The sequence below is a fragment of the Bos indicus genome, chromosome 4 (genome assembly GCF_029378745.1).
Source record: "Bos indicus isolate NIAB-ARS_2022 breed Sahiwal x Tharparkar chromosome 4, NIAB-ARS_B.indTharparkar_mat_pri_1.0, whole genome shotgun sequence".
Lineage (NCBI taxonomy): Eukaryota > Metazoa > Chordata > Mammalia > Artiodactyla > Bovidae > Bos > Bos indicus.
Window position 1 is genome coordinate 6,452,235 of NC_091763.1, and position 22,809 is coordinate 6,475,043.

The 22,809-nt window shown below is 44.6% G+C and overlaps 1 protein-coding gene across 2 annotated transcripts in view; it reads right to left on the reverse strand.

Annotated features, from left to right (window-relative positions):
* The window catches only part of VWC2 (von Willebrand factor C domain containing 2), a 136,722-nt gene that overhangs the window by 90,386 nt on the left and 23,527 nt on the right, over positions 1-22,809 (reverse strand). For both annotated transcript variants that reach the window (XM_070787449.1, XM_070787450.1), the window contains one exon: positions 9,999-10,128. In XM_070787449.1, coding sequence (XP_070643550.1) covers positions 9,999-10,128 — 130 coding nt within the window. The remainder of the gene's footprint in view (positions 1-9,998; positions 10,129-22,809) is intronic.

Here is a 22,809-nt window from a genome sequence, read left to right on the forward strand (position 1 = left end):
GCCTGTCTCTAATAATGAGCTGTTGAAACACAGGGTGTTGGGGAGCAGGGATCTGTACTAAACCATCCAACCATCTCATCCTCTGCTGCCCACTTCTCTTCCTGCCCTCAATCTTTCCCGGCATCAGGGTCCTTTTCAATGAGTTGGCTCTTCGCATCAGGTGGCCAAAGTATTGGAGCTTCAGCTTCAACATCAGTCCTTCCAATGAATATTCAGGGTTGACTTCCTTGAGGATATACTGGTTTGATCCCTTTCATGGATCATAGCCTTGTCGTGGCAAAGGGTTGGCATAACTCAATGAAGCCCAGAGCCACGTCGTGCAGGGCACCCAAGACAGAGGGGTCATAATGTCGAGTTCTGACAAACTGTGGCCCACTGGAAGAGGCAATGGCAACTCACTCTGGTATTCTTGCTGTGAGTACCCCACAAACAGTATGAAAAGGTAAAATAAGATTACATGTTACATATTTCTATAAACTCTGAAATCTCTAGAAAAACAATGAAATGCTTCACAACCTCAAAAAGATCTCATTCATGCCTAAAGTTGCACAGCTCCATAGTATGCTTCTTTTCTTAAATTTGGAAGGAAAAATCAAAGACTGAGAAGATCAGTACCTCAAAGCAACAGTTTTTCAAGGATGGCCCCAGACCAAGAGCACCAGAAGCACCCAGGGAAGCACATACTAAAAACGCAAACTCTTTGGCCCCATTCTCATGCTTAGTTGCTCAGTCACATCCAATTCTTTGCAACCCCAAGAACTGTAGCCCCCCAGGCTCCTCTGTCCATGGGATTCTCCACGCAAGAATACTGGAGTGGGCTGCCATTCCCTCCTCCAGGGGATCTTCCCAACCCAGGGATTGAACCTCTGTCTCCTGCATTGCAGGTGGATTCTTTACTGTCTGAGCCACCAGGGAAGCCCTCTCTGGCCCCAGCCCTGACCACCTGGATCCAGAACTGTGCAAAGCAGGAGGGATCAGTGAGTCTGTGTTATAACAAGCCTTGCAGGTGATGCTCACCAGGCCTGAATGGGGTGAACACTGCATTCTGGGGTCTGGGATCCCCAAAGAGCACAATATTTGCATGAGACCTGGAGGCAGCCAGCAACCTCCATTCTCAGGGGATCTGCAGCCCTGTGTCCTAGGAAGCTGGATCGCCAAGAAGAGTCTAGAATGGCACAGGGAAGAGGCACTGAAGGAGGGAGAGAGGTGTTCACACTGTAAGTGAAGGGTAGAGAACAGGAGGTTTGCACATCTACATCAGGCATGGGGCTTCAAGCCCAGAAAGTCTAGAAAAAGCTACAAACCTTTATGGGCTTGTGTGCCTGCAACTTTTTACAACCTCCAAGCCCTTCAAGGTGCATAACAGTATATACTTAGCAGGGTCTCAGCTAAGCCACCAGTGCAGGTTTGAAAGGCTTAAGGAAAGATGAAAGGCTGTGTAGTCAAGGCTGGCCTTAGCAATCAGCCAAGGGAAATTACAAAAACTGCACTGGGCCATCTTTTAAAGAGATCTGTCTATATTTCTAACGGCTTTATTGAGGCATATTTGAAATACTATAAAAGTCATTAAATGCAAGCATACAATTTAATGATCTTAGTAACCAACACAATTAATAAACATTCCATCACCTCAGTAAATTCTGTTAATCCTCTGTCTGATCCCACGGGCTTTCTCTCTGTAAAAAATCTGTCTTCTCTACACATTCCAAATAAGTAAAATCATACAATATGTGGTCTCTGCAACTCGCTTCTTTCATTCAGGATGTTTTTGAGGTACAACCATTTTGTAGCATGCATAGTTTGCTGATTTCTCTTTTTAAGTTTTTTTAATGTTGGCCATTTTAAAGTCCACATTGAATTCATTAGAATATTGCCTCTGTTTTATATTTTGGTTTTGGGGCCACAAGGAATGTGGCATCTTAGCTCCCACACCAAGGATCAAACCAGCAGCCCCTGCATGGGAAGGCACAATCTTCACCATTGGACACCCAGGGAAGTCCTTGATTTCTTTTAATAGACCCTGATGGGGAAAGATTGAAGGTGGGAGAAGGGGACGACAGAGGATAAGATGGTTGGATGGCATCACCGATTCAATCAACATGAGTTGGAGTAGACTCCAGGAGTTGGTGATGGATAGGAAGGCCTGGCATGCTTCAGTCCATGGGGTCGCAAAGAGTCGGACACGACTGAGAGACTGAACTGAATATTCTACTGCATGGAAATAAACACATGCTGTTTATCTATTCACCACTGCAGGACATTTGGATTATTTTCATTTTTTCGGCTATGAAGGATAATCCTGTCATGAATATTTATCTTACACCTTTGCATAGACATATGTTTCATTTTCTGGGATTGAATTCCAGGATGGAATTGCTAGGACAGATATTAAGTTTTCTCTTCACTTTTTTTTTTCCTTCTCTTTTGGCCACATCACGAGGCCTATGGGATCTTAGTTCCCTGACCAGGGATTGAACCTGGGCCCTGGCAGTGAAAGCTCTGAGTGCTAACCACTGGACTGCCAAGAAATTCACTTGCTTCACTTTTTAAGAAAATGCCAAACTGTTTTTCAAAGTGTATGGACTAGTCCCACCAACAATGTGTTCTAGTTGCTGAGTCTAGTTTCTCCACATCTTCCACATCTTTGCCAAGCCTGGTATTGTCCTTATTAGTATTATTAAAACCATTCTAGTGGGGTATACTGGTATCTCACCATGACTTTAATTTTTATTTCCCTAAGGACTAAGGAGGTTGAGAATATTTTGATGTGCTTATTTACATTTGTTTATCTTCTTTGCTGAACTATCTGTTCAAATACTCTGCTCAATTTTTATTGGGCTGTTTATGCCATTGTGTTATATGAGTTCTTTATGCACAATGGACAAAAGGCTTTTATCAGATACATAATTTGTAAACATTTTCTCACAGTCTATAGCTTATATTTTCACTTTTGTAATCATATGTTCTGAAATATGGAAACTTCTCATTTCTATGGCATTCAATTTATCAGTTTTTCCCCCTTTTATGGATTATGGTTTTGGTGTTGAATCTAAGAACTCTTTACCCAACTAAAGGTCATGACGATGTTTTATTTGTTATTATATAAAAATTACATAGTTTAAAGCCTTACATTTAATTCTGTGATTCATTTTGAGTTAATGCTTGTATGTGGAGTGATCTAAGCAAGGATCTAAGTTATTTTTCTTTCTTTTTACACAAGGGTATGTAATAGCTCTAGCCCCATTTGTTGAAAAGACTTTCATTTTTTCCCCACTGAAAGTGCCTTTGTATGTTGGTGGAAAATAAACACATAAGGATTTACATTCTGGACTTACTTCTAGACTTTCAATTCTGTTTCATTACAGCATGTCTATGCTTGTACTAACATCACAGTTTTCGATTATTAAGACTTTAGAGTATGTTATGAAATTGGAGAGCACCAATTCTTCAATTTTGTTATTTTCCAAATTGTTTTGTCTATCCTTTATGATCCATAGGAATTTTAAGATCCCCTTTTCAATTTTTGACTCAAAAAGTATGCTGGGATTTGTACAGAATTTCATTGAATTTATAGATCAATTTTGGAAGAACTGCAATCTTGATGATGTTGAGACTTCTATTCATAAAATGTCTCTCCATTTATTTATATCTCCTTTCTTTCCGTAATAATGTGTAGCTTTCAGTGTACAAATCTTGCACATTTGTTGTTAAATTTATTCCTTAGTATTCTACTGTTTTTGATTCTATTGCAAATAGAACTATTTTCTGTTTCATTTTTACTGTCTATTGCTAGTGGTTCACTGCTTGCTACCCAAAAATAGACTTTTTATACATTAATCTGATGTTATTCTTCATTAGTTCTAATGTGTGTGTGTGTGTGTGTGTGTGTGTGTGTGTGTGTGTGTGTATACTTTGGAATTTTTCAAATGCAGAATCACGACATGTCAGAGTAAAAGCAACTTTACCCCTAAATTTACTTTATCATTATTTTCTTCTTTTTTTCACCATCATGTAGAATATCCACTACAGTAATGGATACAAGTAGCAAAAGTGGATAATCTTGCCTTTTCCCTGATCTTATTGACACAGCATCTAGCCTTTCACTATTATGCATGATGTTACCTATGGCTATGGATTATTCTCTGGTGGCTCAGAGGGTAAAGAATCTGCCTACAATGCAGGAGACCTGGGTTTGATCCCTGGCTTGGGAAGATCCCCTGGAGAAGGGAATGGCTACCCACTCTAGTATTGTTGCCTGGAGAATTCCATGGACAGAGGAGCCTGGTGGGCTACAGTCTATGGGGTCTCAAAGAGTCAGACACAACTGGGCAACTAACACTTTACTTTGCATAGATTATTCTTAGCTGCACTGTATCAGGATGAGACATTTCACTTTTTCTATTTTGTTGGGAGCTTTAATCATCAGTGAGTAATTAATATTGTCAAATACTTTTCCTTCATTTTTGAGGTAATTATTTTTTATTCTTCATCTTTTTGATAATATGTATACTACCTTGCAATCTGGGGATAAATTTCATCTGGTTATACTGTATCATCCTTTTTATGGTGCTGAATTCAGATTGTCAATATTTTGTTAAGGAGTTTTCCACCTATAATCACAGAAAAAATTGATCTGTAGTTGTGTTTTCTGTGTGATGTCCTTGCTTCGCTTTAGTACTAGGGCCACAAGAATTCTCATTTTAAAAATTTATTTGTTTTTCACTGTGCTGCATCTTCATCACTGCACATGGGCTTTCTCTAGTCGCAGTGAGCAGGGGCTACTCTCAAGCTGCAGCATGGCAGCTTCTCATTGTGGTAGCTTCTCTCATAGAGCATGGGCCCTGGAGCACGTAGGCTCAGCGGTGGTGGCACGTGGGCTCTGTTGTCCCATAGCATGTGGAATCTTCCCAGGTCAGGGTTCAAACCCATGTCGCCTGCATTGGCAGGCAGATTCTCAGCCACTGGACCACCAGGGTCAACCACCTTGTCGATTTTCTTAGTGATTTTTCTAAGCATTAAAATATGCATCTTAATTTATCATTATACTACTCCAGATTAATACTAGCTTAATTTCACTAAAATAGGAAATTCAATTTACTTTTCTCTTGTGACTCTGCACCAAGAACATATCCTATTACATAGTGTTATGAAAATAGTGGTGAGTAGCAGCATTCTAGTATGTAAAACTCAGTGAGAAAACTTGTTGTATGATTCGTGGAACTAGAAGAAGGACACTGAGGTCCACAGAGTGGGAATTCCTTTAAATTTTTCTCTCTCTACTCTTCGTCCCTACTTTTCCATCTCTCTGTTTTGATGTGTTAGAATGGTTTATTCATTTGTCAGATATATGTATTGCATATTTTCCCCAACATGTGGGCTGCTTTGCATTGGTGTAATAGTGTTGTTTGATGAATAGAGGTTCTTAATTTTAATAAAATTCAACTTATCAATTCTTTCCATATGATAAGTCTTTTAAGAATCTTTTCAAATTCAACTTTGCTGAATCAAAATTATAAAGATGTTCTCTGTTTTCCTCTGAAAGCATTATTTTAAATTTCATATTTAAATCTGTAATACATTTGGAATTGATTTTTTGGTACTATGTGAGGAAGGAGTCGAGATACCTTTATCTCCAGACTGCTATCCAACTCACCTAGTACCATTTACTGGAAAGATCGCACCCTCCCCTGTGCCACAGGATCAGCGTGATCATGCATCTGGTGATCTTTTATGCCTGAGTCTTTTCTGACTCTATTCTGTTCCCATTTGCCAGTTTTTTGATCTTTGAGACAATACCACAACGTGTTCATCACTTTTATAGTGTAGATTTTACAGCTCTGTTATTCTTCAGTATTTCACTGGCTAGCTTTCAACTTCTGTATTTCCATGTAGATTTTAAAACTTGGTAATTTGCACATAAAAGTCATTGTGTTTATTTTTTATTGGCATTATGCTGAATACATAGATTTTGTTTATTTAACAGAATAATTTGAGGCTGCCAACATCTTTACGTTACTGAGTTTTCTGATTATTATATTGTCTATCCTTCCATTTACTGAGGATTTCTTTAATTTTTCTCAATAAAGCTTTAAGATTTTTAAGTGTGGCAATCTTGTCCAAGTTTGTTATATTTACTTCTAATTATTTGATACGTATGATATTATTTGAAAGAGTAGTTTTTTAATTCATTTATATTTGTTTGTTGCTAGAATCTAGACATAACAGCTGATTTTTACATACCAATTTTATAAAAGAAACAGTATAATAAAGTATTAATTTTGATACTCATAGTTTCCTTTATTTTTTATGGACAAAATTGTAGTATCTTAAGCAATGACCAAGTGTTTCCATGAGATAGGTACTATTTCTTTGGTAAAAATTTTAGAAAAGTATAATGTTGAAGCCATGTGGGAATGGTCTTTTCCTTATGAGAAGGATGTCTCGCGCACACACACACACACACACACACACACACACACACACCATTCGATGCTGTGCAACTCACAACATGTGGTTTAATTATGATCTTATCCTGCTGTCTGAAATACACAAGGGAAAAAACCAAAATCCAACTGTGTCTAATTCTTAGTGCCTCTCACATGTTTTCCAAGAAAGTGTGTCTAATAATGTGAAATCTCTGTATTTATCTTAAAAGTTTTGTAAAAACTGTCCTTTTCCTCTAAAAAATAGCCATCCTCATTCTCTGGTGGAAATAAAGCTGTAAATAACTAACATCAAGTAGCAGTGAATACTCCAGGGGGATACACAATCCCTGTGAATTGTGCTTTTGGTGTGCATATTCCCCCTCAGGTATAACATTCCACATTGGAGAACCAGAGTTAGTCCCAACAAGACTCTCCCATTTCAAGGCCAACACCCTACATCCGTCAGCTTTCTCCTCTGAGTACTCAGAGTAAGGAAATGTGCACACACGCAGGACGGAGCTTGAAGGGAATGTGTGTGGTGAGTGTGAGCTGCATGAGGTGCACGAGTGCCAGGGAGAACTCGGAATCCTGAAAGTCAGCAGAACACTCCCTGTATCGCCGAAAAAATCCGAAAACCAGCCCCACACAAACCATCATTTTATCAGAGAACATCCTTGGGAGATTGATCTATGCAAGACAACAACGTGAACGTTTTAAGTTGCATGTGATTTGCGATCATTTATTTATATTCCAGGCATTCTTGATTTCAAACTTCTGCACCTTTGATGCAAGTGATTTTGGCAGCTTGCAACTGAACTGTTATTATGCTTCTGTTGGGAGAAGGAGTTAGTTAATGCCACAGGTTAAAACATTAGAGTGTGAAAGTGAAGACTGATTTCCCAAGATCAGGAGTTAAAACCTTCATGTTCCACCCAAGCTAAGTCTATCCAAGCATGTAATTTTATATAAGGCATCACTTCTGATGTCCTGTAATCTGTAACCTATCAGATGTGTAACTTTTTGTTATGAAGATACTGATTTTTGTGTGCAGCTATAGGGACAGACCGCCATAAATTATTCACTGATCTCAACAGCTATTACAGGACTTTCATATCTGGGAGAAACTGTTCTCATTTTTCAAGCAAAATTTTCACTAAGAATTCCAGGCACCATCTGCCCTGTCAAGGTCAAAATACCCTACACCTAAAGAGACAGATGAAAACCAGATTATATCTAGTGAATAAGTTATAACAAAACTTAAAGAGAACTTACATGATTAGACACATTTAAATTTATTTATGGGTCCATTTCTGAAAGTAAAAAGTTTTTTTATATAATTGGATCAAACCTTTGAATACAAATCCTTTTGTAATAATCCTTCTTAATCTAGCTTTTTTAAAAACATATTCATCCTCCTTCTAAGAGTCTCTAAGATAATACTCACCAAATCCTGCCTTATTTCATCTTATGCTGTCTCTCAAAGTTAGAGGCAGAGCGTTTAGAAGTTTGACTTCAGAACAACCATCTTCTCTCCCCTCAAAACATCAGTACAATATTAAAACATCCCGCGAGTCTCTGGTCAGACCTTATTTATATAGAATTTACTTTTGAACATTGTTTGCTTATCCAAAAAATAAAATTATGTCTTAATAATAAAAACTGAACCAAACAGAAATAAGTGACTTTAAATCTTCATAACATTTCAACATATTCACACAAGATAAAGAATTAATTCAAAGAATTTCTAACTCTATACTGTAACTGGGATATATCTTCAGGGCAAAAAGAACTGCAAAAAAATCGTGAACTTTGCCCAGTAGGTTTCATGCTGATTGTGGTACAAACAGAAGATATCCTGCGTGTTTTATGGAAAAGAACAACTAAGCAAATATATTGATAATATTGAGTTATATACAGAGATGGGGACAAAGATAGAGATCAAAAGACATAAAGCAAACAAAACAGGGAAATTTGAACAATGGGTATAGATAGTGAAGGATATATCTCTGTTCCTTGTGCTATTTATCAATATTCTGTAGGTTTGAAATTTTTATAAAGCTTTTGGGGTTGAAAAAATCCTCAAGGATGCAAGTCACGTTTTCCTATCTTTTGTAAACATTGAGATGAGGACTCCCTGACTGTCTAAGGCCAAAACTTTGTTTTTTTATCATAACTGACAAGTGAGACACAGTATCTTGGATACTTAGGACGCCAACTATTTGAGCTACTTGTATTGAAGCTATTCACTAAATACTGTTGACTCGGGGAGAGGCGGAACCAGGCCGCCAAGCTCAGCGCACTGCAGCCTGGACCTCAAAGGTCCTGGTCCCAAACCTACGCAGTTACCAGCTCCCCCTTCTCCAGGCTCCCTTCTCTCCACAGCCCACTGAGATGCTGCCGCACCCTGCTTCCACAGAAACTTCACCTCCTCTCCTATTGACTTCTTTCAAGAATCGAAAAATCTCCCGTGGTGACATCTGGCTGTCTGTGTGTGCCTGGAGGTGTCTGTGGCACCTCACAGCCACACAACAGCGATGGGCATTATGGCAGAATCTCAGAATGACCTCAGACACTAGTAACAGCCCGGGTAACCATCCGCCACTGACCAGGCCCACATCTCCTGGCTTGATGTCCAGCAACTCCACAGCTGACAAGCTGGTAACCTCACAAGTAAGCTCATCACTTCTTTGACACACTCTGGCCATGGGGGAGTTGCTTTCATCTTTCTGAGACACCCTGCTCTGGCCTCATCTTGCATCATGGCCTTGGGGCCACACAGAGGTGGCCCAACACCCTCCCAAGGCAGGACCCCCCTGTACCTGAAGATGCGCTTGCGTGACCAGAGTCAACTCTCTTCCAAGCGCTTCATCCATCCACCCACCTGGGTCACAGTTGTTCAACCCCCCTCCTGAAGAACCCACTCTCATCAACACCCCCATAAGTGGTGCCCAGACAGGCTCAGAGCTCAGGTACAAAGCAGTTTCCACCCTGCAGGTTGAGGAGACACTCTCCCTGGCTAACCACGTCCCTCCTGCCATTTCTCTTTGACAAAGCACAGGAGGCTTCCCATCTCCCCTGGCCTCTCACACGGAAGAAGAGAGGCTTCTTTCTCTTCCTGCCGAATTTGCTTAAGAAAAACATTCAACGATGTTCCACGTTTAATTCACTTAGTAATGAAAAGTAAATGAGCCCAACCGGCATGTTTGATTTGTGGCGGAAAGAGAGAAACTGCTTTGCAAGAACAAACAAAGTTAAATTAAAGTAAGCGACTCGCCCCGACAGTGGAAATTGAATTTTCCTCCAAAGAACTTAAACACCTTTAAAGCATGGAACTGATACCAATAAGAGGGCTGGCCTTACTGGAACCCAGCTCCCGAAGGTTCCCCGCAGCCCAGAGGGCAAGGACTCGCGTGCTAGGGCGTGGATGCAAATACCGAAACTCACAAGCGTCCCATCCTGCAGCCTGCTCTTCCCGTCCTGCGTCTCATCGTGCCTCTCTTCCTGCGTCCACGGAAAGCGCTCGGGAACGCGTGCGTCATCGCGGCGCGCAGGGCTAACCGCGCAGGCACCTACCGTTTTTGCAGATGGGGCAGCACTGGTCCGGCTCGTACACGGGGTCCACGCACTCGGTCTGTGGACACGCGGACACCGCGCACAGCACTTCCCCGCTGGCCTCGCAGCGGCACCGCTCGCACGGCGACACCTGCAACACAGGCCACGGTCAGGGGCAGCGTCTCCGTCCTCTGCTGAAACCTCACACACTTCCCCAGCCCACGAGGACAGGGACTGACGTTGAGGAGGCTCCCCTGGGCGTGAGTACACCGACCCGCCGGGGACCCCGAGATTGCTCTCTCCCTCTTCGCTCCACACTGGGGAGCCTCTATTTTTATTAACCCACATAGTGAGCTTCTTTACAAACTTTGTTGAAGAAAGATTTTTGTTTCTCTAAAAATTACACAGCACGTTGTACTGAGTTCTTGCCCACCCAGGCATCCTGTAGATCCTGCATAGCCCTGCCCAGGGCCAGCCGGCCTTCAGGGCCCACTCTTATCATCTCTGCCCAGTGAAGAAAGCGGAGCAGGACAGGAAGGGGAGGGGTGATGGAAGGAGAAACCTAGGGCTTCTCAGAGCTGGGCACCTGGCCAGGGGCTGTCCCAACACGACCTCATTTAAGGCTCAGGGCAGCAGTAACCACACCTACTCCAATGGTGGTCCTTGTTTCTGGCAAGGAAACTGAGGCTCAGGTGTCAGGCAATGGGCCACAGGTGGGGCAGACCTTTCATCAGAGGCAGGGCTTCGGCTCCAGAGCCCAGGGCCACTCCTGGGCCATCGCTTCCATCACCCAGTGTCACCACATCCTTCACATCCTGGTGCCAACTGTCCTCGCTGAATTTGCCAGCTGCTGGCCCCAATGCCCCCTTTTTGGCTGTCTCCAATCCAGCACAATAAGGGGCTTCCCAGGTGGTACTAGTGCTAAGGAAGCTGCCTGCCGAAGCAGGAGATCTAAGAGACGTGGGTTCCATCCCTGGGTCGGGAAGGTCCCCTGGAGGAGGGCGTGGCAACCCACTCCAGTATTCTTGCCTTGGAAATCCCATGGACAGAGGAGCCTGGGGGGCTACGATCCATAGGGTCGCACAGAGTCAGACACTACTGAAGTGACTCAGCATGCAGTCAAGCATTATGGCCATTCCTGGCAAGGCTGGACACTGCCAACAAATCCCCCCTGTAGTAACGCAGACAGGTCGTGGTGGGGATGATATTTATTTTCCTGGAAATCCCCAGTGCAGTGAGTTTTCATCTGGGTTGACCCATGATAAAGTGAAACAGGACATGCAGACCCAGCAATCGGACCCTGTGATGTGGGACAGTGCAGATGAGGGGAGGACTGTCAAACTGAGTTTTCTGGACAGGGAAGCCCTGATTCACTTTTGCTGGTAACACCTGTGGCACAACCAGCACCACACAAAGGACTCTCATGGCTGCTCCCTCAGACTAAACAGTGCAGATGCCCCAAACTGGAATCTCCACTCAGTGAGCTGACATCTCCACCGAGGGGCTCACTTACTGCATGAAGCAAAAGCTCTACTTGTACTCAAAGACATGGTTTTCAGGCACTAAACCACTTGTAGCTGAGAATCAGGAGTGAGGGGATATGAGTGTGTGTGTTCACACTTGAAAAGTAGGAGAAATAAGACACTGAAAAAACACTTTAGAGTTGCCCAGAGTTGACTGGTTTGCATTACAATCTTAGAAGTTAAAGTCAATCTGCCAGCAATGTAAAGGCACATATTTAAGACGCGGTGCAGGCATGGGAAGGTTCTCTCGCTTCCATAACGAGCATGGCTCCGCTGCTCCCCTTCTGTCCTCTGTCTCCTACCAGTTCCCCGCTCAGCCAGTAGCATCCTCGTGTCCAGGGTGGGTTCACTCAGTGAGCAGGATATGAAAAGAATTGTGGAATTTTCAAAAGCAGAGATCCTGAGTTGCAAGGGCTCCAGCTCACTATAGGTCAGAGGCTCCAGAGTGGAGGCATAAAGCGCAGAGTGGGTGGGTTAGACAGAGAGGAGGCACTTTCCACTCCAGAAGTGAGGATAGTCCCACTGGGAGGGCTGGAGACTCAGGGAAGAGCAAGAGGGCCGGGAGTCACTGCCGTCTGTCCTCAAGAAATGGGCACAGGGAGCTCCCTGGTGGGCCACTGGTGAAGACTCCATGCTCCCAATGCAGGGGCACAGGCTCAATCGTCGGGTCAACTAAGATCCTGCATGCCTCATGGTGTGGCCAAAAAAGGGCAACAGCCAGGCACCACACACGCCCTGGCTGTCATGCAGGAAGCAGGAAAAAGCCCCATTTGGGTTTGGGAATTTGAAAGGAGAGAAGGGCCCTCCTGTCCTGTCCCCAGGACAGGGCCAGAAAGGCTTCATCACAGGTCCTAAGTAGCCCCTCCTGGAAATCAGTCTTCTTCCTGCTCTGGGCCTGAGACAGCACCCTGCCCCACCACAGAGCCATACTCAAATCACACAAGCAGCTTGGACTGCTGTTTTCTTTAAGGACTGCAACTTGGGACTTCCCTGGTTGTCTGTGTTGAGTCCTGCCTCAAGGCCACAGAAGCAGAGCCCAGAACCAAAGTCACCTCTGAAGCTGACTTGTAACTGTTATCAAAAGCCCCCGTGATCTTCACGAACAGATTAGGTGACTCTAAGTTAGGCAAAGATGCCAAACAGGTGGTGCCAGTAGTGAAAAATCCACCTGCCAATCCAGGAGACATAAGAGATGTGGGTTTGAGCCCTGGGTCAGGAAGATACCCTGGAGGAGGGCATGGCAACCCACTCCAGTATTCTTGCATGGAGAATCCCATGACAGAGGACCCTGGAGGGCTACAGTTTACAGGGTCGCAAAAAGCTGGACACAACTGAAGTGACTTAGCACGCACACATACCACCCTACACTGCCCTAACCAGTTACCTAGTGCCAACCTTCCAGCAGGAATTTTCTTTGTTTGAAGGCTATAAAAATCAGCTACTAACCTACGAAGATCATGGCATCTGGTCCCATTACTTCATGGGAAATAGATGGGGAAACAGTGGAAACAGTGTCAGACTTTATTTTGGGGGGCTCCAAAAACACTGCAGATGGTGACTGCAGCCATGAAATTAAAAGACGCTTACTCCTTGGAAGAAAAGTTATGACCAACCTAGATAGCATATTCAAAAGCAGAGACATTACTTTGCCAACAAAGGTCTGTCTAGTCAAGGCTATGGTTTTTCCAGTGGTCATGCAGGGATGCGACAGTTGGACTGTGAAGAAAGCTGAGTGCTGAAGAATTGATGCTTTTGAACTGTGGTGTTGGAGAAGACCCTTGAGAGTCCCTTGAACTGCAAGGAGATCCAACCAGTCCATTCTAAAGGAGATCAGTCCTGGGTGTTCTTTGGAAGGAATGATGCTAAAGCTGAAACTCCAGTACTTTGGGCACCTCATGTGAAGAGCTGACTCATTGGAAAAGACTCTGATGCTGGGAGGGATTGAGGGCAGGAGGAGAAGGGGACGACAGAGGATGAGATGGCTGGATGGCATCACTGACTCGATGGACATGAGTTTGGGTGAACTCCAGGAGTTGGTGATGGACAGGGAGGCCTGGCGTGCTGCGATTCATGGGGTCACAAAGAGTCGGACACGAGTGAGCGACTGAACTGAGCTGAACTGAACCTACGAAAACTGTTGACTCTCCCCAGTCTGTCGGGAAGTCTGCCCGCTGTACTCACAGCGCCCACATTATCTCTGTTCTTTGTCCTTAATAAACTCACTCCCTTCTGAAATGCTCTGTGTCTGGAAATTATTTTCCAACCCATGCTCAAACTGCCTCAACAGTCCAGTGGTTAAGACTCTGCACTGTCAGTGCAGAAGGCCCACGTTCAATCTCTGGTCAGGGGACTAGATCCCACATACTGCAAGCCACAATAAAGATAGAAGATCCCATGCTGACTTGGCACAGCCAAATTAACTCATGAATAAATTAAGTAACTTAAACTAATAAATAAGTTTTTTTTTAAAAAAGGTTAGCAACTTGATCAAAGGTTGGATTGTGGGTTTTACTATCATGAAATATTTGGAAATCCTGGTTCAACTATGCGGAGGTTTGTTTACTTCTCAAAAATCGGAGTTTAGGCTTACAGTCAAGATCACAAGGGTGTTCCTCCCAGACTTCAGCCCGTGCTCTGCCTTCCCCAACCACGTGTGTGGCTGAAAACCCGCTTGCCCAATGGTAGCAGGTGGGGGCAGCAGACTGGCCTCTAGGACCCTGGTGGGAGGTCGGCCTGCCCAGGGCCTGATTGGATTCCACTCGGCTGCTCTGACTCCAGGCGCCAGGTCTGAGCACTGCCCGAGCCACAGAATCCTCAGCTACCAGCTCGAGCCCCAGAAGGCCTCCTGCCACCCCATGTTCTCTGCCCTTCAGTGCAATCTGAAGGTAAGGATGCCTAGTGCATTCCTGAATCTGTGAGCAGCAACGTACGCTTCTAAGGTGCATTTCTGCAGTCTCTCCTGTTAGCAATAGCTACCTATACTGTGTATAACACATCCAATGACTGGAATATCACCCTCTGCAGTCTTCCAGTTACAAATCCAAGTTTTGTACATATCAGAAATTAGATGCAGAGCCTGGAAGAGCACTTGGTCATTTGAGGAAGAGGAGTCCACTCTCAAGGAACCCATCATGGACTGGAGTAATCAACTGTTGTGTTGAAGGAGAAGAACACGATTCTTCAGAATGAGAGTAAAGATAAGCTCTATGTCATTCATTCATTTATCCAGTCCTGAGGCCAGATGACGAGCCCCCACTGTGTGCTATTTCCAGAAAGGTGGGAACATGGGTCATGGCTGGGAGGGGGGATGATGGCTAGGAAGCCTGGTGAGGGGCCAGCAACTGACCAGCCTGGGATCCAAGTCTGGATGCCGAGGGCCTCTCTGTCTCACAGGCCTCCTCTGCTTTCAGAGTCACGCCAGGGACCGTGACTTACAAACAGCTTTAAAGTGGATCTCATCTGAAGGGTTTCCTTAAAGAATCTGCCTGCAATGCAGGAGACCGTGGTTCTATCCCTGGGTCAGGAAGATCCCCTGGAGAAGGAAGTGGCAAGCCACTCCAGTATCCTTGCCTGGAGAATCCCATGGACAGAGGAGCCTGGTGGGCTATAGTCCATGGGGTTGCAAAGAGATGGATACTACTGAGCAACTAACACTTTCACTCTCAACCTGAAGCAAAACCATGAAGAACAGACTTGCTGGAACATGTTTTCGCTGAACCATCTATGAACAGATAAAAGAAAGATACTAACTTGACAGTGACTAGAATGTTTTCATAGTTAGAACCTTAGAATGCTCAGTAATGACGTACATGTCCATATCACATGTGCATAGGCAGTAAGACTCTACATTAAATACTGAGTTTATTTCTAAACAATTAAGTAGGAACAAGCAATGGAAGTCACACATGAAATGATTCTTAAATGTAAAATGAGGCCTTCATGATGGATACTGCTTGCAACAATCGCCTCACACATAAATGATCTGTATAAGTGAGTAGTGGTTTGGGAAGACCTTCTGTGCAAGTCATCTATTAGTGGTTGTATTTTATCCCATATATTTCACATTCATGAATTCAGGTGCAGTCAGATCTCTGTCTGTAAGGAGCTTTGCCTTGTGTCATTTCATAACCATGATTATCATCATTATAACTGTGAGAAGGACCAGGCTGTGAAACACAGCAGAAAACTACTGTGTTCAAAGGCAGAATTCAAATCCCACTCTTGTCTGTGTCCTAAATGTCTTTCTATTCTCAAAGCAGCAACTTATTTTGTACAACATGTACTTTTTTTTTTTACTTCTTTTACCCAGCATTGTGACCTTGAGATGTATCTCTGCTGTAGCATACCATTCCTTTTTGATCATATTCCATTGGATAGACATGCTGCTGTTTGTGTATCCATTTACTTGCTTATGGACATTTGGGTTGTTTCTAGTTTGGGGCTGTTACCCATAAAGCTGCAATGAAAACTTGGGGACACAGAAAAGAAACTAATTTCCAGACACTTCCTGCTGCTCCATCCCGCCTACACAGCACCTTCTCCTCACCATCCGGCAGAATGTCCACCTTCTTGGGAATACCAATATACTTTTCTTAAATCCAGTTTCTACACATCTTTCTGTCCTGTGCTGCCAGAAAAGGCCAGTGGCCCAGGTAAGAAGTCAAAGATGCCTTGTGTCACCTGAATTCTGCTGTCTGACTAACAACCAGCATTATATTTCCAATCTGGGACTTTGTCCTGGGGTTGCTGGCATGGAAGCCATGAAACCTCACTAATTACACGCTGAATGCAGATGCCCCTGCCAGAACAGACGAATCAGAGACCATGAAAATCCTAGTTAAATGTCCCAAGAAATTGTAACATTTTCATAGATGGGATTAATTTATGCACGAAGAGATGTCAGCCCAGACCTTTCTCAACTAAAATCATTCAACCTGAAATAAACTCTTCTCTTTATTTCATCCATCAGCAGAGAGATCCTCTTTATTTTTCTAACTGTTGTACTGTTGGATTCTGCAAAGTAAGATTAACATGAAAACAAAGAGAAACACTGAAATCTGGGGCTTCCATCTCCCTTCCCCTTTCCTGCTCCCCCATCCTCTCCTTTCTTTGAATCTCTGTAAGACCCAGGGCCCCTTGAATTCCTCCAGGCACACTGGCCCAGAGTGCGGTCCTACTCCCAGCCTGCAGTCAGCTGCTAACTAGATTCAGCACAACTCAAGAGCCAGGGCTGAGTCCCTGTCACATTGGGATAGTTATAGCAACTGAGCTGGTGCAAAATGCTGCACAGGTTCAATAAATATTGACTGACTCAAGGAAAAAATGGTTGGAAAGACACAAGAGCTAAAATTAACTTGCACAGCACATGAGAAACAGAAAAAAAAAAAATGAAATCTACAGCTTTGCTTCAGAAAGGGCTGGTCACCACCTGGTGAGGAGCTCTGAAGGATTAGACACCCACACACAAGGCAAAGGGAAGACAGATCCTTCTATTATGAGGGATCAAGATTTGGATTACATGCTTAATCCACAAGCGGACGAGAAGATACAGACGTTAGAATGATATAAATACAAAAACGGAGACTTACAGAAAGGATCCGACAGTGCCTAGAGGGATGTGTGGAAATTAGGCCCCTAAACCCACAGCCTGACATCAGTAAGCAATTCCTGGAGATTCTGGAGCAGTCCAGTCCTGCACGTGGGAAGCAGGTGTCCCCCATGCTCTGCCTGTTACATCTCTCCTACCTGTTCTACTCTGTGTGCCACAGTTTCCTATAAATAGAGAAAACTTACATGGAATACCTGAGGACTCATACTCTGACAAGCTAGAACCAAGATTGCTGGGAGAAATACCAATGATTTCAGATATGCAGATGGTACCACTCATGGGTAGAAAATGAAGAAGAACTAAAGAGCCTCTTGATGCCGATGAAAGAGAGAGTGAAAAAGCTGGATTGAGACTCAACATTCCAAAAAGTAAGGTCATGGCATCCAGTCCCATCACTTCATGGGAAATAGAAGGGGGAAAAGTAGAAACAGTGATAGACTATTTTCTTGGGCTCCAAAATCACTGCGGACAGTGACTGCAGCCATGAAATTAGAAGATGCTTGCTCTTTGGAAGGGAATCTATCACAAACCTAGATAGCGTATTCAAAAGCAGATACGTCACTTTGCTGACAAAGGTCCGTATAGTCAAAGCTGGGTTTTTCCAGTAGTCATATATGGATGTGAGAGTTGGACCATAAAAAAGGCTGAACGCTGAAGAATTGATACTTTCAAATTGTGGTGCAGGAGAAGACTCTAGAGAGTCCCTTGGACTGCACGGACATCAAACCAGTCCATCCTAAAGGAAATCAACCCTGAATATTCATTGGAAGGACTGATGCTGAAGATATAATGTTTTGGCTACATGATGTTGAGAGCCGACTCATTGGAAAAGACCCAGATGTTGGGGAAGACCGAAGGTAAGAGGAGAAGAGGGTGGCAGAGGATAAGATGGTTAGATAGTATCACTGACTCAATGGACGTGAATTTGAGCAAACTCTGGGAGATAGTGGAGGACAGAGGGGTCTGGAGTGCTGCAGTCCCATGGACTGCAGACTCAGACACAACTTAGCAACCAAACACCAACAAACATACTCTCTTACTTACCCAATGGACCAACTTCAAATACAAATATGGAAGTTACCAGATGTGGACACACCCACCCTGCAGACGGGTTTATGCAGGCATGGGTCCTGGGACAGAAAGACAGGAACAGGCTGCCCAGGACCTACCAACAAATCCTCCAACCTCCACTGGCTGATCCCATAGGCTCCCTACCTAAGAGAATCCTGTATCTCACAGGGACATAAAGACATGCCGAAGTCATTCACCTCAGTGCCCAGTTGCAGACAATGGCAGGTGCCAACTGAGCTATATGCATGTCACAACTCCTAAAGGCGAAGCTGTCCCTAGGGGCTGGAGGGAGAGGAAAGAGTATAGACTGGAATGGGGGTAAGTCAGCTGCAGAAGAGGCGGCAGGCAGAGAAGGGGCCCCATCCGGGTAGAGAGGATGTATCACTGCTCCTCAGGTCCCTCCTGGGGCCAAGAACCTACCCTAAAGAGACTCAGAAATCTGACCTGGTGAGAACAAACATTTTCTACCATCAGCAGAACTAAAAGAACTGTTCTGAAACTAAAGAACAAGAACTCAGTGTTAGTGCATCTGAGTTTTATTTATATATTAGTCATTCAGTCCTGTCCGACTCTTTTGTGACCCCATGGACTGTAGACCATCAGAGTCGTCTGTCCATGGGATTTTCCAAGCAAGGATACTGGGGTGGGTTGCCATTGCCTTCTCCAGGGGATCTTCCCAACCCAGGGATATACTATGACTTTTTTTGGTTAATTATTCTGATAATCTCTAATTAAGGAACAAGTTGCCATGCAGAGATACATACAAATTTTAACTCTTTATTTTTTTTTCAGGAGAAGTTTTTCAATAGTTTTAAAATAAAAACTAATGTAAGTGTTTTCAAGTTTAAGATACTACATCACTTTCTCATTTCATTTTTTTAATCTGCAAAACAACAATCTAAATAAAGTTTTGAAACAAGAAAATTTTCTTAAAAGAGAATTCCTCTGTTCACATGTTATCTTTTCTCTCCCCACCGAATGGATTGTAACTTCTTTAATAACCACTCTTTACTTTTCTGATGTTGTATTTTCATAGGATAAAGTTATTTTAAGAAAAAATTTAATGTGATAAAAGAAAATGTTACTGAAACTAAAAAAAAAAAAAAAAGAGAGAGAGAGAGAAAGAAAGAAATAAGAGGCAGGAGCTAAAATTGCCCTTCCCTAAAAGCAGTCTAGGCTTGGCCCTGGATGACAGCATCCTCCCAAAACCACTGCCACACTTCTGTCACCAGATGGCGAGAGTGTCCTTTCTAGCTGCTAAATGTCTTCCCCAAAGTGCCCAGAGTCACACTTGTGAGCAGGATGCACTTAAGGGGAATCAAAAAGTCCCTTCTACTTAAACCACAGGTCTCATCAGCTTCTGATGACTGGGAGCTGGGTTATTTTGGAGCTGGAGGAAAAGGCAGGAGAAATGCTTTTCAACCCTGCTTTTGTATGGAGTGAACACACACCCGCAGGGCTGATGTACGGCCAAGGAACCTGCTTAGCAAGTCAGAGCAGTGGCTGGAACTGAGAGTCTGACCAGGGCCCTGGGTCATTCAGGTACCAACTTCACGAGTATGTCCTGGGCCAGTCTTTCTACTCTGACCAGTATCTCCTGACTCCTAGCAAGAAGCCTGAAAAATGCTATGCGGGTCCCAGCTTTCTTTTCAACAGTCACTTTGGACTAAATCCTTCCCCAACCTTACTACAGGTTCCACATCTGAAACTGTCTTAAATTAGAGCAAGGCCTCACTAAGCCCCCAAGCAGCAGAGGCCTGCCTCGGACATGGGGCACCACCAGCAGCCTGCATCTCCCAGGCTCTGAGCGCTCTCTGAGCTCCACCCCTGTCCATCAGGGCCACAGGGGGCGCCCACTCCCTGTAAGGCTCTCTGTCCTCCCCCTACCACAAGGACAGCAGCTCTGGAGTGAAACGAACCTGATCCACAGCCAGCTTCCAGCCACCACACTAGCCAATGGTCCTTCGCAGCTACAGAAAGCGGCTGCTTCCTCCGCCTTTAGTGATTTTTGTTTTGTTTTGTTCTTTTTGTCTTTCCCCTGGCTGTCAGAGAATGGATTTGCACACAAAGGGACTTAATTAAGAACTGTCCCCAGGAGCTGTCAGTTTCCAGTCTCAAGAAGAACACAACTTCAAACTTCACCCACCACACACACACACACACACACACACACACACACACACACAGCAGATGAACAGAACAACAGTCTGACAACCCGACAAGGCCCTGCTTTCTTCTCAGGCACCAAAGACTGACTTTTTCTCCTTTATAGTTTAGCTTGAAGCAGGACCCTCTGTCTAACATCTTTCAAAACTTCTTGTGAATAAGTCCTCTGGGTAAATTTGGATCATGCAGGAACTCACTCACCGGGAAAATGTGGACAGTGTTTACATGGTGTATTTCGCCTGGCGGCAAGCAGTCAAGTAGTTGGGATGAGAATGAAGAAGGCTGCTGCTTCTGAGATGAAGACCCAGACCTGGTGAGTGTCCTGGAAGGGTCCTGATCTGACAGATCACACAGTCAAATAAGATGCAGCAAAAAGCCTGCTGGCCTCCTGTTAAGAGCTGAACATTTGTAAATTCATATGGTTAAAATTCATACGGTGAAGCTCTCACCCACAGCGTGATGGTCTCTGGAGGGAGAGCCTGTGGGAGGTCCTAAGGGTAAGATGAGGCCAAGTTCATGAGGGTGAGGCCCTCAGGGTGGGCTTAGTGTCCTCCCGTGAGAGGAGGAAGGCCCTCTCTCTACCTTGTGAGGACATGGTGAGAAGGTGGCCATGTACAAGACAGAGCGAGCAGAATCAGACGCTGGAGGCACCTCAATCTTAGACTTCAACTCTCCAGAACCAAGAGAAGCAAATTTCTGTTGTTTCAGGCACCCAGTCTCATGTATTTCACTCTAGCAGCCTGAGCTGAGACACCACCTGCACCCGCATTTCTGCAGTGGAGAGAGGTGTGTGTCCACGTGGACCCAGCCCTGGCCTCCAGCTCTTGGCTTGCTGCAAACAGAGCTGGCAGAGAGGAGGCGGGGCCAACAAGGTCTGGAGTAACCCCAGCCTGGACCCTACTCCCAGTAGGGAGGGCCTCTCTCTTCCCACTTGGGATCACGGGGGATGGTAGGATTTTGATGGAACAGCTTTAATACTTTACTTATTCACAGATTTCTAAAATTAAGACCTTAATAGACGGGACATGAGGCCAACTGGGCATGATCACCCACTCAGGCCAAATGGGGGGAAAAGGCCAGGGGAGCAGTTCTGTTAAGGCCAAACTCCTTCTGGGACCTCCCTGGTTGTCCAGTGGTTAGGACTCAATGCTTCCACTGCCAGGGCCCAGGTTCAGTCCCTGGTCGGGAACTAAGAGCCCACAAGTTGAGTGGTACAGCCAAAAAAATTTGAAAAGCCCAACTCCTCTTAAATAATGAGAGGATCTAAATTCTTTTTTTTTTTTTTTTGAATTAGCATAAAGGTTAAAGATAAGTAATCCTTAGGAGAAAGAAGCAATAAAATGAATGGGCTTCCCTGGTGGCTCAATGGTAAAGAATCTGCCTACAATGCATGAAACGCAAGAGACATTGGTTTGATCCCTGGGTCAGGAAGATCTCCTGGAGAAAGAAATGGCAACCCACTCTGGTATTCTTGCCAGGAAAAATTTCATGGACAGAGGAGCCTGGTGGGTTACAGTCCATGGGGTCACAAACAGCTGGACATGACTGAAGCAACTGAGCATGCACAGCCTTCCTTTAATATACAAATGACAAAAACTAAGTGTCTTCCAAGAGCAGGCTTTTAAAAGGTGGGTGTGAGATGTGATGAGAGGACTGGTTTCCTTGGGGATACAAGTTCAGAAATGAGGCAGTGAACTGGTGATAACAGGGAGTGGTGGGGACTCTGGCAAATGGAGAAAGCACTTAACACACTGAAGCCCATGTGTGTATCCCTTCCTGACACACAGACATGTACACATTCCGGAAGCACACAAAACCATGCCGCTTTCTTTCAGCATTCTTCACTTGGGATGGAAGTAATAATGCTTAAACGCTAAACGGGGAGAGATGAAGACCTCCAGAGGTGCGCTGACTCAGTGGAGCTGGAGGGAACAAGGGTCACAATCGCCAACTAGAAAGTGGCCACGTGGACACATCTGAGGTTGGAGCCTGGCTCCCAGCAGCCTGCCTCAGCTGTCAATCACCCAGCAAGTGCTGGACCACGGGCTGAGCCTGGAGCACAGGCATCCTCAGCTCACGCCTTTGGCCCCTGCACTTCGCCTTGAAGCTCAACCTCTTCCACAGCACCCTGCAGTTACAACAGGCCAGCCCAGCGGTTTCTCCAGTTAATGAGGTCCCTTTCCACAGAGGTTTAAAACACCATGGGGCTCACTCACAAAAAAGGGACCATCTTTGAGCTCAGACACCTCCCTGAGAGCCAACCTTTCAATTGTGCCAGTGGCCCCTCACTGTTACCCCGGAGCAAGCTGAGCTTACTTCCTTGGCTCCCTGGAGGGCACAGGAAGCCTGAGGGGAACTCTGTTGCCAGCGGGACGTGACCTGAGCCGAGTGGTTGACATCACAGCACAGTTTATCCCTCAGGCCACTGGCGTCCCCTGCTCCTCACAGGCCCAGGCAAAGGCAG